A 15,659-nucleotide genomic window follows, 5' to 3' on the forward strand; every position below is an offset into this window, starting at 1 on the left:
AAAACCATCATTAAAGGATTATGCAACACTGTAAGTGCACACCTGTTACCTACCTAAGATTGTGAGTGCTTAGGAGGCAGAAATAGTCTTTTTATTTTTTCCAGCTCATCTACCTTACGCCTGACGGGTTTTCTTGGCTATTTCTGTTTTGTTTTGTTATTTTTTGGACAACAATAAAACTAAAGAACTCTGAGGAAAAACAGAATCGTTGGGGGCAGGGAGAGCTAAGTCTCGCGAGACATAGGTCCTGCGCGCGAGCTCACGCTGCCTACCGACCGTTATTTAGCCGTTAGGACCCAGGCACGTGCCTCCTGCCAAGAAGCGTTCCGCCTGGCTATGCGCGGGTTCTGAGGTGGGAGCTCTCGGTTCTTTCCGCTGCCTCATAAACGCAGTTCACGTGGGCAGTAGGCCCATGGTGTCCACCTGCGAACTTTTCAGGCGTAAGGACAGGAGTCTCAAATTCTTTTCCTGAGGGTGGAACCTAAAGCTGAGGAGCCGGGCCACGCTCTGGCTCCTGCCGCCTTCACTTTGGCGGCGGTAGTTCTGGAGCGTGCAGGGTTCCCTCGGTTCCCTCAGGCGACGGGCGGGATCCGACGGGGCGGAGGAGGCGCGGGCTTTCTTTTAGGGCGGCTCTGGGGTCGGGTTCGGGGGTCTCGCGGGTGTGGGGCGGCGGTGGACGGCGGGGAGGGCGGAGGGCTGAGGTGGACAGGGCGGAGGGCTGAGGCAGCCATGGCCTCGCGGCGGGTTTCCTCCGCCGACAGTGCTGGGCGCGGGTGGCGCCTTTGAGCAGAGAATAAACTTTTCCAACGAAGTAATGGGGCTCGCCTTCTCCCTCCCCGGGCAATAGAGAGTTCCATCCGGGAAGGAGAAGATGGAGAAGCAGAAGCCCTTGGCGCTGTTCCTGCCGCCGCGGCTAAGCAGCAGCCAGGGGTCGCAGGCGGGGAAGCCACAGAGCGCGGCCGACTTCCTCCAGGTAGACTCGCGGGAGGGCCGGGGCGTGACCACGCTTGGCTTCGGGGAGCTTGCTTAGCTCATTTAAATGGTCTGCATGTGTGGGTAAGATTTAAATTCGGAAAATTTCCGAGGAAAATTGGGACTCTGGCCAAGTGCTTACCTACAAGTAGTAATCAGTATGGCAGTGTTTCAGGTTTTGCTTTGAACTTCCTGGTGGGCAAGTTAAAGAGAGAAAATTTACACAGTAGAAATGGCGTTGAGACAGGAATTATACCAAGTTGCTCAGTTGGGACAAAGCTTTTGCTATTAAATTATTTTACAGATTTCTCATGTGCTACTTTATATTGAAAGGAGAATGATACAGTTAATTTCAAAAAAGTTTTTTGAGACGGTGATCTTGTATAGTGCAGGCTGGCCTTGAACTTGCATGTGTAGGCCACATTGACCTCGAAGGCAAAGTGATCATCCTGCCTCAGCCTGAGTGCTAAATTTCAAATTTATTAGCTGCAGTAAACGTTTTATGGTTACTAAAGCCAAACCTATGTAATTTTATTGTTTTTCAATAGTCGTCATTTCTGTTGAAAAACCATAATGAGGGGCTGGGGATTTAGCTCAGCAGGCACAAGTGCCTGCCTTGCAAGCAAGCAGTCCTGAGTTTGATCCCTGGTACCGATATATATATAAAGAAAAAGCATAATGAAACTGAAGTAGTATCCTGTACTACTGGTTAAAATTGCTATTTTTGTTAAGTAATTTTTAGCTAAGTTTTATTTACCCGTAAAAATAATTTTGCCTTGTTTACATTGTAAAATTATCGGAAATTTTAAATACTGTGCGTTAAAGAATTTATAAGTACATTTACTACTTAGGCAGATATGTATTGTGTATTTGTGTATTACATTGCTAGATGTTAAAGTATATTTAAGAACGTCTTTTCTTTTTCTAGAGGTTCAACAAATGTATTGAAGATGAGTTTGGTTTTCCATTTGCAGTAACTCATCTCTCCAGAAATGGGGAAAACCTTGATTCAGGTAAGGTCCTGAAAAATAACATATTGGTTTACACAGAATCATTTTATTATAAATATTGCCAGTTATTAGCAATCTATGTATTGATAGTCTTGATATTAAACCTATGCATAATTAACAAAACTAATATGTTGGCATATTTAATACTGTTTCTCTTTTTAATACTGCTTTTATCTTGCAGATCCTGCTTTACGAAATGTTAACTGTTTGCCTATGCTTGAGCAGGTCAGTTAAGCAGAGTGTACGATACAGTTCTAGTGTTTCAAGATAATTGCGTCAGTAGTAGCCAGGAGCTCAAAAGAAGAAAGGAAATTTTGACACTAGCAGGCCCCAGAGGAGTAATCTCCTAAATCTGAGGTGTTGATTACAGAGAGCTTGTCTTTTTTATAGGGTGGCAAACAAAAGTTAGAAGAGAGCGATAAGCCTTAGATTTAAGGCTATGATACAATAGGTGTATGTTGCTGAGCGTAGTTACATGTAACCAAGTTGTTTTTAGCACATTCACAGAAGTTTGAATTCGATAATAAATCATATTTAGCTGAATTCAGTGGTGGAGAACAGAATGCCTGCCAGCTTTATTGAACAAAGTGGCTGCAGTTAAGTCAGGATTTCTGTTTCATTAGCAGGTATTGATCTCTTATTTGAAGAAGAAAAACTCTGGTTATTGAATTACTAGTCTTGTGTATTTAATTGCAATTATTTGTGAACTCTCAAACTTATTTTTTAATAGAAAAATACTCATTTTTTAGGTTGATAATTCTGGCAGTTGCCACTATCAGGAAGGACTAAGAGACTCGGATTTTGAGGTCAGATTTGTATAACTGGAGTACGATCATTTATTTATGATTTATTATTTATGGGTTTTGAAGTTACAAAAGGATTAATATTGTTTTCAAATACATTCTTTTAAAGGCTTATTTTTGCTTTGTTTTTCTTTTAATGTCACTGAAATACTAGGCTTATGTATTTTCCGGAGTTATAAAAGTAGTCATTTTTAAAAAAAACAGTTTAATTTTAAATCATATAAATTAAGAATAAGGCAGTGGATACAGTATGTAAAAAGGCTGAGAATCAGGCCAATCTTTGAATTAATAGATGAATCATTTGGCAGATTTATTGTGTAAGGCATTTGTAGGATATACTGTACCTTTGATGTTTGTTACAAAAATATTCATAGTAGGTACAGGTATTAATATCTTTTAAATGAAGGAAAATTCAGTAGCCTTATAAAGTACTATATGTTTATTGCTGTGATTATTGTATCAGAATTTAAAAATAAGGAACCAGTTAAGTATTTTGAAAAACAGCTCTTAGCAAGCAGAAATCAGTTTTTTTTTTTTTTTTTTTAAAGGCCTGAAGGGCGGAGCTTTAGTAGTAGAGCACTTGCCTAGCATGCAAAAGGTCCTGGGTTTGATATTTAACACTGAACTCTCCCAAACGCACACACACATACACACACAAAACCTCCTCTGGCCTTTACAGTATGATGTAAGTAAAATGACTAGAAATCTAAACAAAACTTCAAGCTCAATGAAGGTTGTTTCTTATATTCACTGTTATTTTTGTCATTTTTAAAATTTCATGTTCTTGAGGTTAACCTTAGAATTTTAATTAAAACATTTCAAGACTATTTTTAAGATTTATAAAGTTTTTTTGGAGAGTGATTTATTTTAGATTTTACCCAGCCAGAGTCTCATTGTCTAAGATGTTTCTAACGTATTAAGTACATTTCAGTCATTTAATTTTATTCACCAAAGTATAATTTAATAAAGTGGTCAGTAATTTTAGTGAAATAACTGGTATTGCTTTAGTAATTTAACTTTACTTTGCTTAGAATTCTAATTTATCCAAGGTTGAATTACGTTTTTTCTCTTCTGACTAATGAAAATTTGTCTTTGATTTAATTTCTTAATTTGAGTGGTGACTGAACTGTTGTGAAAGAGGGCATTGAGATCTTTCTGCCTTAGCAATTTGAAAGAGTTAAGGTAGCTTTTATTTTGGTATTAGAGTGTAAATTGAAGAGACAGTTGGTTGCCATTAGTATGTGTACATGGGAAGCTGTAGTTGGGTTATAATTTTGGATATTTTGATAAACTGATATTTGCAAGGATGTTTTAACAGAATTCAGAGCCCATGAGCAGAATGTACTCAAAGCTATATAAGGAAGCTGAGAAGATTAAAAAGTGGAAAGTGACTGTAGAATCTGAACTGAAGCAGAAGGAAAATAAGTTGCAAGAAAATAGAAAGATCATTGAAGCACTACGCAAAGCTATTAAGGAGCTGCAGGTATAATGAAATTTTGAATAATAGTAAATAGAATATTATTTCAACATAAATAGTGTTAACTTGTTTTTATAATGGGAACTTTTGAGGGATAGTGGTTTTTAAAGTTTCATTGATACTAATTGCAGTTTAACTTGAGTAATGAGCACAGAAAACAAGATTACAAAGCATAATATAAATTAGGGAAATTATTTAGATAAGGCCTGATTTAATGATGCTGATTTATTGATGATGTAAATTTTTACTAATTCTTATTACCATTTTATTTGATCTAAATTGCCTTTATTAGAATGTTTATATGTAAAACTTTGAAGCTTTTTAGCTTTGATTTATAGCACAAAATAAAAATGTTGAGAAAATCAGACAGATTTGCTTCAAAAAAAAGAAAATAATATTGCATTAGTATATTGTTGAGTGCTTTTTTATTTTTTGGTCTTTCTTGAAGCAAGGTCTCACTAAGCAGTTCAGGTTGGCTCACTTTGTAATCCAGGCTGGTCTCGAATTCACAACGATCCCCCTGCCTCAATCTCCAGAGTGGTGGGATTACAGGTGTGCTCCACACCAGCTTGAATGTTTTTTGTATATCAGCAAGTTTTATTTTAGATTGCAGAAAGTGAGACCCATATTCTAATGGGAATACATAATCTGTGACAAAAAAAAATTTCTTTTGTACAGAAAGAAAAGAATTCTTATAGGCTACTATGGTATGTTATTAAAGAGATGTTTAATGATTATACTTTTGTTTATTTTACTAAGCAAAAAGTGATGAACTGTTCTTTTGTTTTATAAATTAGTTTGAAAATGAAAGAGTAAGTTTGAAATTAGATGCAGAAATTCAAGAAAATAAAGAATTAATAAAAGAGTAAGTAATATAGAAAATTTTTTCCAAATTATTAAAACAGTTTAAAAAATTATTAACTACTTTTTGTGTTATAGTATATTTATTGTAAGTGGAATTCTATATGAAGGCTGTGGAAAAAAGTACATAATGCATTCTGCATTCTTTTTTTTTTTAAATTTTTTTCCATTCTGCATTTCTTGCATTTGGCAAGTTGATGGTCACTGTTCAGTAACTTACAACGTTTTAAAATGTAAAATATCCGAAAGAATCCTTATTCGGTATCAAAAAAGACACTTGATAACTTAATATCCATAATTGCTTTTATATATTGTCTGCCTTTCCATTGCACTATTGCCATAGGCACAACATTTGTGAAATAGAACTCAGCTTAGTTTCGAGCTTAGAATTCCTGTTTTTTTCCAGTGTAAAAATTCATTTCTACAGAAAAATTTTAAGTTGGAAAATGATGTCTAGCTGCTGTAGTTTGAGAAGGCAGCTAAAGGTCTTATTCACATAATAAGTTATCTTTATTTTTGTTTTGAAGGTTAGACATCTAAAAAATCTTTTGGACATTTAGTAAATGAAAAGCCTAACATGTCTTATTATTTGTGTGTAATAACCTATATTCTGTTATTTCTCAAAAAATTATGAATAGCAATTTGAGTAGAAACTTAAGGAGTTATCACTTTAGCTTACAGGGAGTTACTAGATTATCTTTGCTAATAGTACTTACAGTCAGTCTACCATTTTGTATAGTCATTTGTGTGTGATACATTTAGACATTTAAAAATTTTTAAAATGCAAAACTTTAAACTTTTCTTAAAAAATTAAAAAATTGTATTTCATAACTTTTGCACATGATTTAACTTTCAGATCAGATTACACTTAGACAAATGGTTTTCTTTATTTTAGGAATAATGCTACAAGGCATTTATGTAATGTTCTCCAGGAATCATGTAATAGATCTGTGGAAAAGACAAAGAAATGCAAGTATCTTTCTTGTTTTATATGATTTTATCAATTTGTTATTATTTTTATTATTTTGACACCAGGGATTGCATTTATGGTCTCTCACTTGCCAGGCAGGTGCTTATGCCCCTGAGTTATATCCCCAGACTCAATTTATCATTAACTTAGTGACAGGAGTACAAAAAAAAATACTGTCTTTTGATTATTTGTAATTAATTTTGACTGAATAAGATTTATATGCCTCAGTTTTTTTCTATAAGCAGTAACTAAATTCTTAGTTCCTTAAGTTTTAAACTATCAGGAAGCTTTTAAAAAAGGTAATGATATTGGGTTTGGAGGTGCATGCCTATAATCCCAGCACTTTGGAGTCTGAGGCAGGATAATTGCTTCAAGTTCAAGGTTAGCCTGGGCTATATAGTGAGCTCAGTGCCAGCCTACTACATAGTGAGACCCTGTCTCAAATAAAAAAAAAAAATGAAGAAAGCAAAAGCCATGTATTTCACTTGGCATTTATGGTTAATCCTTATTGAGGTAAAGTATAAGTTTCAGACTTAACATTCTCTTCTATGGCGAACAATCAGAAATTGAGTCAAGAATAAAACATATAGCCATAGTTGTTATAGATAATATGATGGAGGAATGTGGTAATATGACGGAGTCATACACTATTAAATGATGGTTGGGTCAACAATGGACTCTATATATTACATTGGTCTCATAAAATTGTAATGGTGGCTGTGGATGTAGCTTAAAAGGTACAATGCTTTATCCTTATCTAAGGATAAGGATGGCTGCTATGAAGAAAATGAGAGACACTATGGTAGTCATTATTGTCTTCCCCAGTGTCAGATCTTGAAGACCTAAAAAGCCTTCATCATTCTGTAATGATTTGATTAGTTCTGTAATATGCGGTATGTATTTAATGTGTGTGAAGATGGGGATAACTATTTGGAAGAAAACTAGAGACAATAAGATAAGACAGTGAAGATTTCCAGTGGACTTGCTTTGAAATCTGTATTTCTTTAAATTGTTTCTTTTTGAACTGTTTTGTCCTGTTTTGATATGTTTGATCTTACCCTCTTTGAGATAAACAAGTGTGTAGGACTGATAACCATATTACGAAGTTTTTGTTCGATCATTGAGCAGAACTGTTGGCAGAATCACCATTTGAATGTCACTTTACATACTTTAATTTTGTAACCTGAACAACTATTTCTAAGATGCCATATGTAACTTATCAACTGGTGATTTCTTACTGTTTATTTTTCTGTAGTTCTGTATTAGTTTTACCCTTTTTTCTCCATGTTTTTTTCCTTTCTCTTTAAATACATACATACATACATACATACATACATAAATAAAAGGTACAATGCTTTGTTAGCATGTGCTAGGTCCAAGATTCCAACTCCTGAACTGATGAAAACAAAGATTATAATGGAGCTGAAAGATTTTTCTCACCTAATGATATAATGTTTGATAATACAGCAGATGCTTTACTCATGTATTTGTGGTAATTTTGGTGTAAATTAACCTGCACTGCCGGTTGAGTGAAAGTATGGCACATAAAATTATGTTCAGTACACAATACCTGATGATGATAACAACTATGTTCCTGCTTTATGTATTTATTTTTCTTTACTTCTAATCAATAATGAATATGCACTTTCTACTTAAAGAATGAATTGTAAAACAGCCTCAGGCAAGTTTTTCAGGAGGCAACCTAGAAAAGGCATTGTTATTATAGATGACAGTTCTATGTGTGTTATTGCTTCTGAAGACCTTTAGGAGGACAAGATGTGGAAGTGTAAGACAGTGATATTCATAATCTTGATCCTGTGTAGGCTTATCACATATGCATGTTTCATCTTAGTTTTGAACAAAAAAGTTAAGGTGTATTTTTGTAGAGTTATGCAATTTGATTTTGTTTTAAGCTTAGTGTTATTATAAAAGTCAAAAATTAAAAACACTGTTTAAATGAGTTATAGTGAGCTAACTTATTGGAGAGAGAATATTTTTGTAAATTTAACATATAGCCTACGTGAACAGTCTTTATGAAGAGAGTAATAGTTAATGTCTTAAGTCTCCACACTTAACCACTTACTCACTGACTCACTGAATTACCTAGCAAGTTCCAGTCCTTTAAGCTCCATTCGTGGTAAATACCCTATGTAGGTAATCTTTTATGCTGTATTTTTCCTACATTTTTCTATATTTAGATACACAAATTTTTATCATTGTGTTACAATTGCTTATAGTATTTAGTGCAGTGCTATGCCAAACAGGTTTGTAATTTAGGAGCAGTAGCTCAGTAGTTTAGGTGTGTAGTAGGTTATATACTATCGAGGTTTATGTAAGCACATTCTATACTGTTCATACAGTGATACGATTCTCATTGTGTACCCTTGTCTTTAAGTGACACATGACTGTACTTACCAATGGTTAAATGTTTATTTTCAAATAGTAGGATTCTCAAGTTTCTCTTCAGTCTTCTGATAAAGTTGTGATGTGTGTACAGAAGATGTTACTTTATGTATGTTTTGATTTTTAATTGTAAAGTGGGAATTTTTTTCTTTTGGTGAAAAAAATAACTGATTATAAAAAATAATAGTCTTTGCTTGCCATTAATTTGACATTAAGATCTACTTTATTTCTGCCAAGGATCCAGTGGGAAATTCTACTTACCTGCTTTTTTAATATACACATTATTTCTTAGTTAAGCATCTTAATTCATACGGTACAGTTTACTGTGTAACAGCCTGGGCTTCAAATTTAGTCTGTGCTCAAATTTCAACTTTCAAAATTTCTACTTGATTAACTAAATTATGTAATCTCCCTGTCATTGTTTATTTACTTATTTATTTTTGAGATCAGGTCTCATTATCTAGTGTAGGCTGGACCTGGACTTACATGTAGTCCAAGGCTGGCCTTAAATTCAGAGTGATTCTCCTGCCTCAGCCTCCCAAGTGCACATTCCTCCACATCAGGGTGTCATTGTTTATTAAAATATCTCTTAATCTTGTTTTGAGAATTAAATTAGCTAATAAATATAAAATGCTTAAAACAGTTCAAAGTGTTCAATAAATATTAGTCATTTAGCTTTTAGTAATTCTGTTTTGTAATACTGGGGCTGGAACATGTCCTACTTGGAAAACTAGTACTTCAACTGAGTACCAAAGGTAAACTGTAATGAGATAATAATTGTCCCTGACTATGCCAGTGTCACTCTAAGCTGATCCTGAATTAATAAAGCCTTACCTTAAAAAAACCTTAATTGTATCTCTAGTTTTTAGTTTGTGATAATGTCTATTAACTTGCCTAAGTTCTTGCCTCAGCCTCCTCAATATTTAAGATTATAGGCATTTACCACCATAATCAGTTTAGAAACTTTTATTACTGGTATTATTTTCTATCACTAGGTTCTTTTTTTTTTTTTGTCTTTTTCCTTTTATCGGTACCAGGGATCGAACTCACGACTGCCTGCTTACAAGGCAGGCGCTTATGCCGATGAGCTAAATCCCCAGCCCCCAATCACTAGGTTCTTTATTCTTGGCTCCTACTTGTAGTATTTTGCTTTTTAGAATTATGTAAACCTTCCAGAATGTACCACCCCAACACCAGCTTTTTCAATACATTCTGTTATCCTATTATGAGAAAATGAATGGTGAAAAGCAAATGGTTGAGATAGAGGACAGTAAATTAACTATCTTGCAGAAAGTAAATTGTGCCAGGCAGATGGGCTGCTAGTTTTTTCCTGTTTTGTACTTAGCTCTTTAAGTTTGTGATGAGTTGTGGGAGAGGTGTGAAGAATCTTTTACTGTTGTTTTTAGATGTAAACTCTTAAACAATGTATGTCTTGATGTACATATAGATAACTTAAAAAATTCTTAATATTTGCCTTATTATTGCACCATAAAAATTCTTGTCTTAAGTTGTTGACAGGTCTTTTTGTTGTAATTTCCTTTCTTCTTTTTTTTTTAGTGTTAGTATGTGTAAGGAAATGTTCTAGATGATAAGGAAAACAGCAATGAACAGTTTCTACTGTTATGGAATATATATTCAGTAGGACATAGACCAAAAGTGAAGAAAAAAAATGTTAGGTGGTGATACCTTCTTGAGAAAATATTTTGGGGTTGTGTGAAAGGAATTTTTTTAAGTGATATTTTTTCAAAGATCTGACAGAATGAACCATGTAGCTATCTGGGGATAGATTTCAGGCAGAGGAAATATTGCAGATCTACAGGGTGTGTGTGTGTGTGTGTGTGTGTGTGTGTATAGTTTTTTTTTTTTTTTGGTGTCAGGTATTGAATTTAGGACCCTTCACTTGCCAGGTGTTTATGTCGCTGAGCTTTATTCCCAGCCCTGTTCATTTTTTTTTTTTTTTTTTGGCACCAGAAAATTGAACTCAAGACCTTGCACTTCCCAGACAGGTGCTTATGCCTCTGAGCTAAATCATCAGCCCCTGTTTAATACTTTTAAGTGACAATAATGAGGCTATTCTGTATCTTCAGTATTTCTTGTTCTCTATGTAGTTTTCATCTTTTTGTCTTCGCATGCTCTATTCAGAATACTTTCTTTTAACTTTTCTTTCATCTCAGTAATTCTCTATTTAGCTGATTCCTATCCTAAAATTCATCAGTTGATGATTTAATTTTTGTATCATATTTTCTGGTTAAGTTTTAGCTGGTTGTTTAAAATTCTATAGTATTATTACATAGAATTTAAATTTTTTTGCTTAAATGTTTTAAGCTGTTAACATAGTTATATTGTAATTTGTGTCTAATAATTGGAATACCTCAGGATGTATTTCTGTGGCTTGTTGTTCCACAGATTCTAGCTTTATTGCATATTTAATCTTGTATTTTATCTTTTATTATTTCATAGGTAAGAATTTGAGACAGTATAGCTACATTTTTCTACTTTTTTGAATGAAAAGCAATTACATTGTGAGATCCTGGACCCTATTAAAATCCATGTGGAAGATTTTTATTTTTTTAGCAGGCAGTCAATTTAGCTCTTGCCTTTTGTATATAAAGTTCAGTGTCTGTTTAACTTTGAAATCTTTTGCTTGCAGTACTGGTTCTATTTAGGAATTAGCTGGAATTTTCATACCCTTTGCTGTGTTGTTTTCAGTGTGTCCAGGAAGTGTATATCTTCTTCCCTTTTCCCCATGAGATTTGGGGAATGCAAGAACTGCACAGAATTAGGCATTCCCCTTATTCAGCTTTCTCCAGGTGGGTTGCTCCAATCATTTTTTGCCTCACAGGGTACCTTTTCTTCATCTTCTGGCCTGATTTGTTCTTTTTGCTCTAGACAGCTTTGGATATACAGGCTACTTTGTGGTTCCATTTTAGAATTTTTTTTTCTGTTTATATGTAAATGTCCTCCCAGAGCCTCATGTACTCAAATGTAGGGCTTTTGGGAAGTAATTGTATCATGGAGTTGTTACACTTATCAGTGGATTAGTCAGCTGATAAGTTTACAACTAAATGTGATTTGGGAGGTGAAGCCTGTGTTAGAGGAGATGGCTTACTGGAGGTATAACCTGGATCTGTCTCTTGGCTGCTCCTCCCTTGCTCTCTCTCTGCTTTCTGACTGCCATGCATAATAAGCAAGCCCTCTCTGCCATGCTGCCCTTTTTTGGAACCAGCTGATTGGGGACTAAAACTGTGAGCCAAAATAAGCCTTTTCTCCTTTAAGTTATGTGTGTCAGGCATTGTGTCGCAGTGATGAGAAAAGAAAGACAAGTAGTATGGATATTTTAACAGTAGTTATTCTTCCAGTCAATGAGTATAGGATGTCTTTCCACTTTTTATATGTCCTTCACTTTAATCAGTGATTTTATAATTTTAATGGCAGAGATCTTTTACTTTTTTGGTTAAATTTATTCCTAGGAATTTTATTTTTCATAGTTATTATGAATGGGAATGCCTTTGTCTGTTCTACCAAGAAATGTTCTATAAATCTCTGTTACATTTATTTAGTATGTAATACAGTTTGAGTCATGTGTGTCTTGATATTTTTTTTTCTTTTTTGTATACCGTTGTCCCCTGATGAAAGTCTGGTGTTAAAGTCCTGTTACTGCTTTTATTATTATTACTGTTACTTTGTGATGCTGAGGCTTGAACCCAGAGCAAGTCTATCTTTCTCCTTACATTACTACTGCCATGTAGGAAAGAAATTGTGCTTTGTATCTTGCTCTTTGTTTTAGGAGTTGTAATTGCTTTTTAGTTTTAGGAGTTGTTTCATATCACAAGACTGGGATTTAACTCAGTGGCGCAAGTGCCTGCCTGGGAAGTGCAAGACCATGAGTTTGGTCCCCAGTACCAAAAACAAAAACAAAAAGTCCACCCAAAGATGCTGGAATTTTTTTTTTTTTGCATCTCTTGGTATGACCATGTAGTTTTTTTTAGCCTGTGATATGATGGCATATAATAATCTAAAAAACTGAACCAGCTTTAAATGTCTGGGATAAATCCTACTGTGGTTGTGATGTATGCTTTATTTTTTGGTCAGTTCTTCGGGATTGAATCCCAGAAAGTACTGACATATATCCCTACCCTTTTAAAAATTTTGTTTTTTCTTGAACTCATAATCCTACCTCAGCCTACTGAAGTAGATGGAATTACAGATTGTGCTGTTGTAGTAGTGTTACAGCTCATAAATAAGTGTTCACAGCTCCCAATAAGTGTTACAGCAGACTGAGACCGACAAACTGAGTGGCATCCTGGGTTTTGGAGGTAGATGTACAGCTTTATTCATGCTGGAGGGCTTGGCTGGTATCCCTCACCAAAGAGCCAAGCACTAACTCTCAGGGAGCAAGGTTTTTATAAGATTTACAACCAAGTAGGAGGTACAAGAACAGAGCTTTTGCCATTAGTTATTGGACAGAAAGTTACACTGATTTTCATATCAGTTTGCATATAACTAAAACAGAGGTGCGTGATTGGCCAAGAAATCACACTGAATTCCACCTTCTTCACATACAGTGGAGGAAGGGACAAGAGGTTATGTGGGGGGGGGAGTGGAAACAAACTTAAAAGAGAACAAAGGCTAATTAAAGGCTGAAAAGAGGTACCCTGAAAGGTAGGAGTGGTGCTCCTGTCTGGAAGCAAATGTTTTTTTTTTCTGCTTTAGTGCCATTGGTTGGTTGGTTTTCTTATTTTAAAAGGCAACCCTCCTCCCAAAAAAGCGATAGAAACCACATAATTAAAAAAAAATAGTGGGAATTGGTTCTATTTATACATTGTTCGATTTGATTTGCTAATATTTTGCTGATGATTTTTGCATCTAGTTTTCTTGTAATTTCTATGTATGGTTTTGTTATTAGGGTGGTGTTGCATTATAGGGTGTTAGGTCATATTCTCTTTAATCCATTTTATGAAAGAGATTGTTGAGTATTGGCATAATTTCTCAATCATTGGTAGAATCCAAGAATGAACCCATCAAACTTTGTGCTTTTTGTTTTGGGATGAAATTATTAAGATTTAGACACATATGTAAGTATGTATGTGTATTTTTTTGTAATTGTGTCTTTTAACAATTAGCTAATTTCATCTATATTATTAGATTTCTGAGCATAGAGTTGTTCATATTCTTTTTTTATTATTTTTCTGAGACAAGGCCTTTCTAAGTAGTCTAGGCTGTCCTTGAACTTGTGATGATCCTCTCGCCCCAGCCTCCTGAGTGCTGGGATTACAGGCATGTTTCACTGTGCCTGATTATTATCATTCTAATGTCCAAGGAATATATAGTGATGGTCTCGTCTTTCATTTCTGTATTAATATTTTGAGTTTTCTTTTTCTCAGTGTGGCCAGAGGCTTCATGATTGTACTAATAATTTTAAAAAACTAGCTTCTGGTTTCATTATTTATTTATTTATTTTTGGTGCCAAGAATCAAACTAGTGACCTTGTGTTTGATAGTACGACTGAGCTATGTCCCTAGCTCCTGATTTCATTGATTTTGTGTTTTGACCTTTTGCAGTTTCTTTGATATTTGGCTCTGATTTTTACTATTATGTTTTTCTTCTGTTTCATATTATTATTTTTCTAGTTTCCTAAGGTTGAAACTTAGATGATTGATTTTAGGTCTTTACTTTTTTCAAATACATGCATTCAATAATATAAAGTTTCCTCTGTTTTTGTTATATCCTACACCTTTTTTTTCCCCTTTAGCCTGGCCTAGAACTTACTACTCACTATGTAGTCCAGGATGCTCTCAAACTCACAGTGAAATCCTGCCTCAATCTCCCGACTGCTAGGAGTATAGGCATGTGCCATCATTCCTGGCTATTATCTCACACTTTTTTTTGATTATAGTATTGAGCCCAGGGAGCACTGAGCCACATACCCAGTCCATTTTAAAAGTTTTATGTTGAAAGAGAATCTCACTAAGGTGACCAGAATGGCTTTTGTCTTGTGATCCTTTTGCCTCAGCCTCTTGAATAGCTGGGAGTATAGACATCTGGTATGTCACACACATTTTAATAGATTGTATTTTCATTTAACTCAGTATATTTATTTCATTTAGTTCAAAATACTTTAAAATTTCTCCTGAAATTTTTCCCTTGATGCATCTGTTACTTAGAAGTGTGTTGATTAATCCCTAAGTATTTTGTGTTTTAAAGATAGCTTTCTGTTACTAATTTATAGTTTAACTTCATTGTGGTCTGAGAGTGACAATGTAGGATTTCTTGTGCAATATCATGCCTGGCCTACTTGTAGTTTTAATTGAGCATTTTGTGTGACTTTATTTTCTTTTATTTTGTTATACTGCTTTAAAACTTTTTTCAGTTTTTAATTAGTATGTGTTTGCAGCATATACTTTTTATAGTGGTTTCTTGGGAGTTTGATAATATGTAGATTTACAGCTAACCCAAGTGTGCATTCAAAATAATACTGCTTTAATAATTCAAGCCCTTTATAATAACAAAATAGTCTTAAAAATTTCCTTTCATCTTTTGTATCAATGCTGTCATTGATACAAAGCATATATGTATATATATATGTGAATATGTAATCTGTTTTTGTGTTAAAAATTACACAAAAAGCAAATATAACACTAAAAAGCAAATAGGCTAGATTAGTTAATATAAGCAAAATTTTAAATGTTACCTTCACTTATTCCTTCTCTGATGCTTTATCTTCAGGTTGATCTGAATTTCTTACCTATATCATTGTTTTTTCTCTCTGAAGAACTTTAACATTTCTTGGAAGTCTATGGGAAAGAAATTGTCTCAACTTTAGCAGAGAAAATACTTTTCATTTTTGAAGGATATTTTGCAAGGTGCAGAATTTTGGATTTTGGTTTTTATTTTTACTTCTAAAATTACTTCATTCTTCTTGCATGTTTCTGAGGAAAGTCAGATATACTTCTTATCTTTATTTCTCTATAAGTAGTGTACTGCATTCTTTTTCCTCTCTTTTTTTTCTTTGGTTTTCTATAGCTTGAAGTTATGTATTTAGAGTGTTTTTTTTTCCTTTATGGCATTTATCCTGTTAACGTTTTCTGAGTTTCTTAGAAGATTCTGACATTAATTTGGGGAAATTCTGTCTTTATTGTTTGAAATATTCCTTTTATTCCTTT

The 15,659-nt window shown here is 34.3% G+C and overlaps 1 protein-coding gene across 11 annotated transcripts in view; it reads left to right on the forward strand.

Moving 5' to 3' along the window:
* Nucleotides 1–208: 208 nt before the first annotated feature.
* Nucleotides 209–15,659, forward strand: part of Sycp1 (synaptonemal complex protein 1) — a 116,066-nt gene continuing 100,615 nt past the window's right edge. For 8 of the 11 annotated variants that reach the window (XM_063255909.1, XM_063255918.1, XM_063255922.1 and 5 more), the window contains exons 1-8: nt 209–352; nt 848–973; nt 1,901–1,985; nt 2,164–2,207; nt 2,732–2,788; nt 4,104–4,268; nt 5,060–5,127; nt 6,019–6,092. In XM_063255909.1, coding sequence (XP_063111979.1) covers nt 872–973; nt 1,901–1,985; nt 2,164–2,207; nt 2,732–2,788; nt 4,104–4,268; nt 5,060–5,127; nt 6,019–6,092 — 595 coding nt within the window. In that variant the 5' untranslated portion in view covers nt 209–352; nt 848–871. Of the gene's footprint in view, nt 353–420; nt 441–847; nt 974–1,900; nt 1,986–2,163; nt 2,208–2,731; nt 2,789–4,103; nt 4,269–5,059; nt 5,128–6,018; nt 6,093–15,659 lie in introns of those variants that run through there. The other 3 variants (XM_063255910.1, XM_063255911.1, XM_063255942.1) reach the window with 3 other exon arrangements.

Source organism: Cavia porcellus, unplaced genomic scaffold (genome assembly GCF_034190915.1).
Source record: "Cavia porcellus strain 051 isolate PalLab524CR breed Dunkin Hartley unplaced genomic scaffold, mCavPor4.1 scaffold_1, whole genome shotgun sequence".
Classification (NCBI taxonomy): Eukaryota; Metazoa; Chordata; class Mammalia; order Rodentia; family Caviidae; genus Cavia; species Cavia porcellus.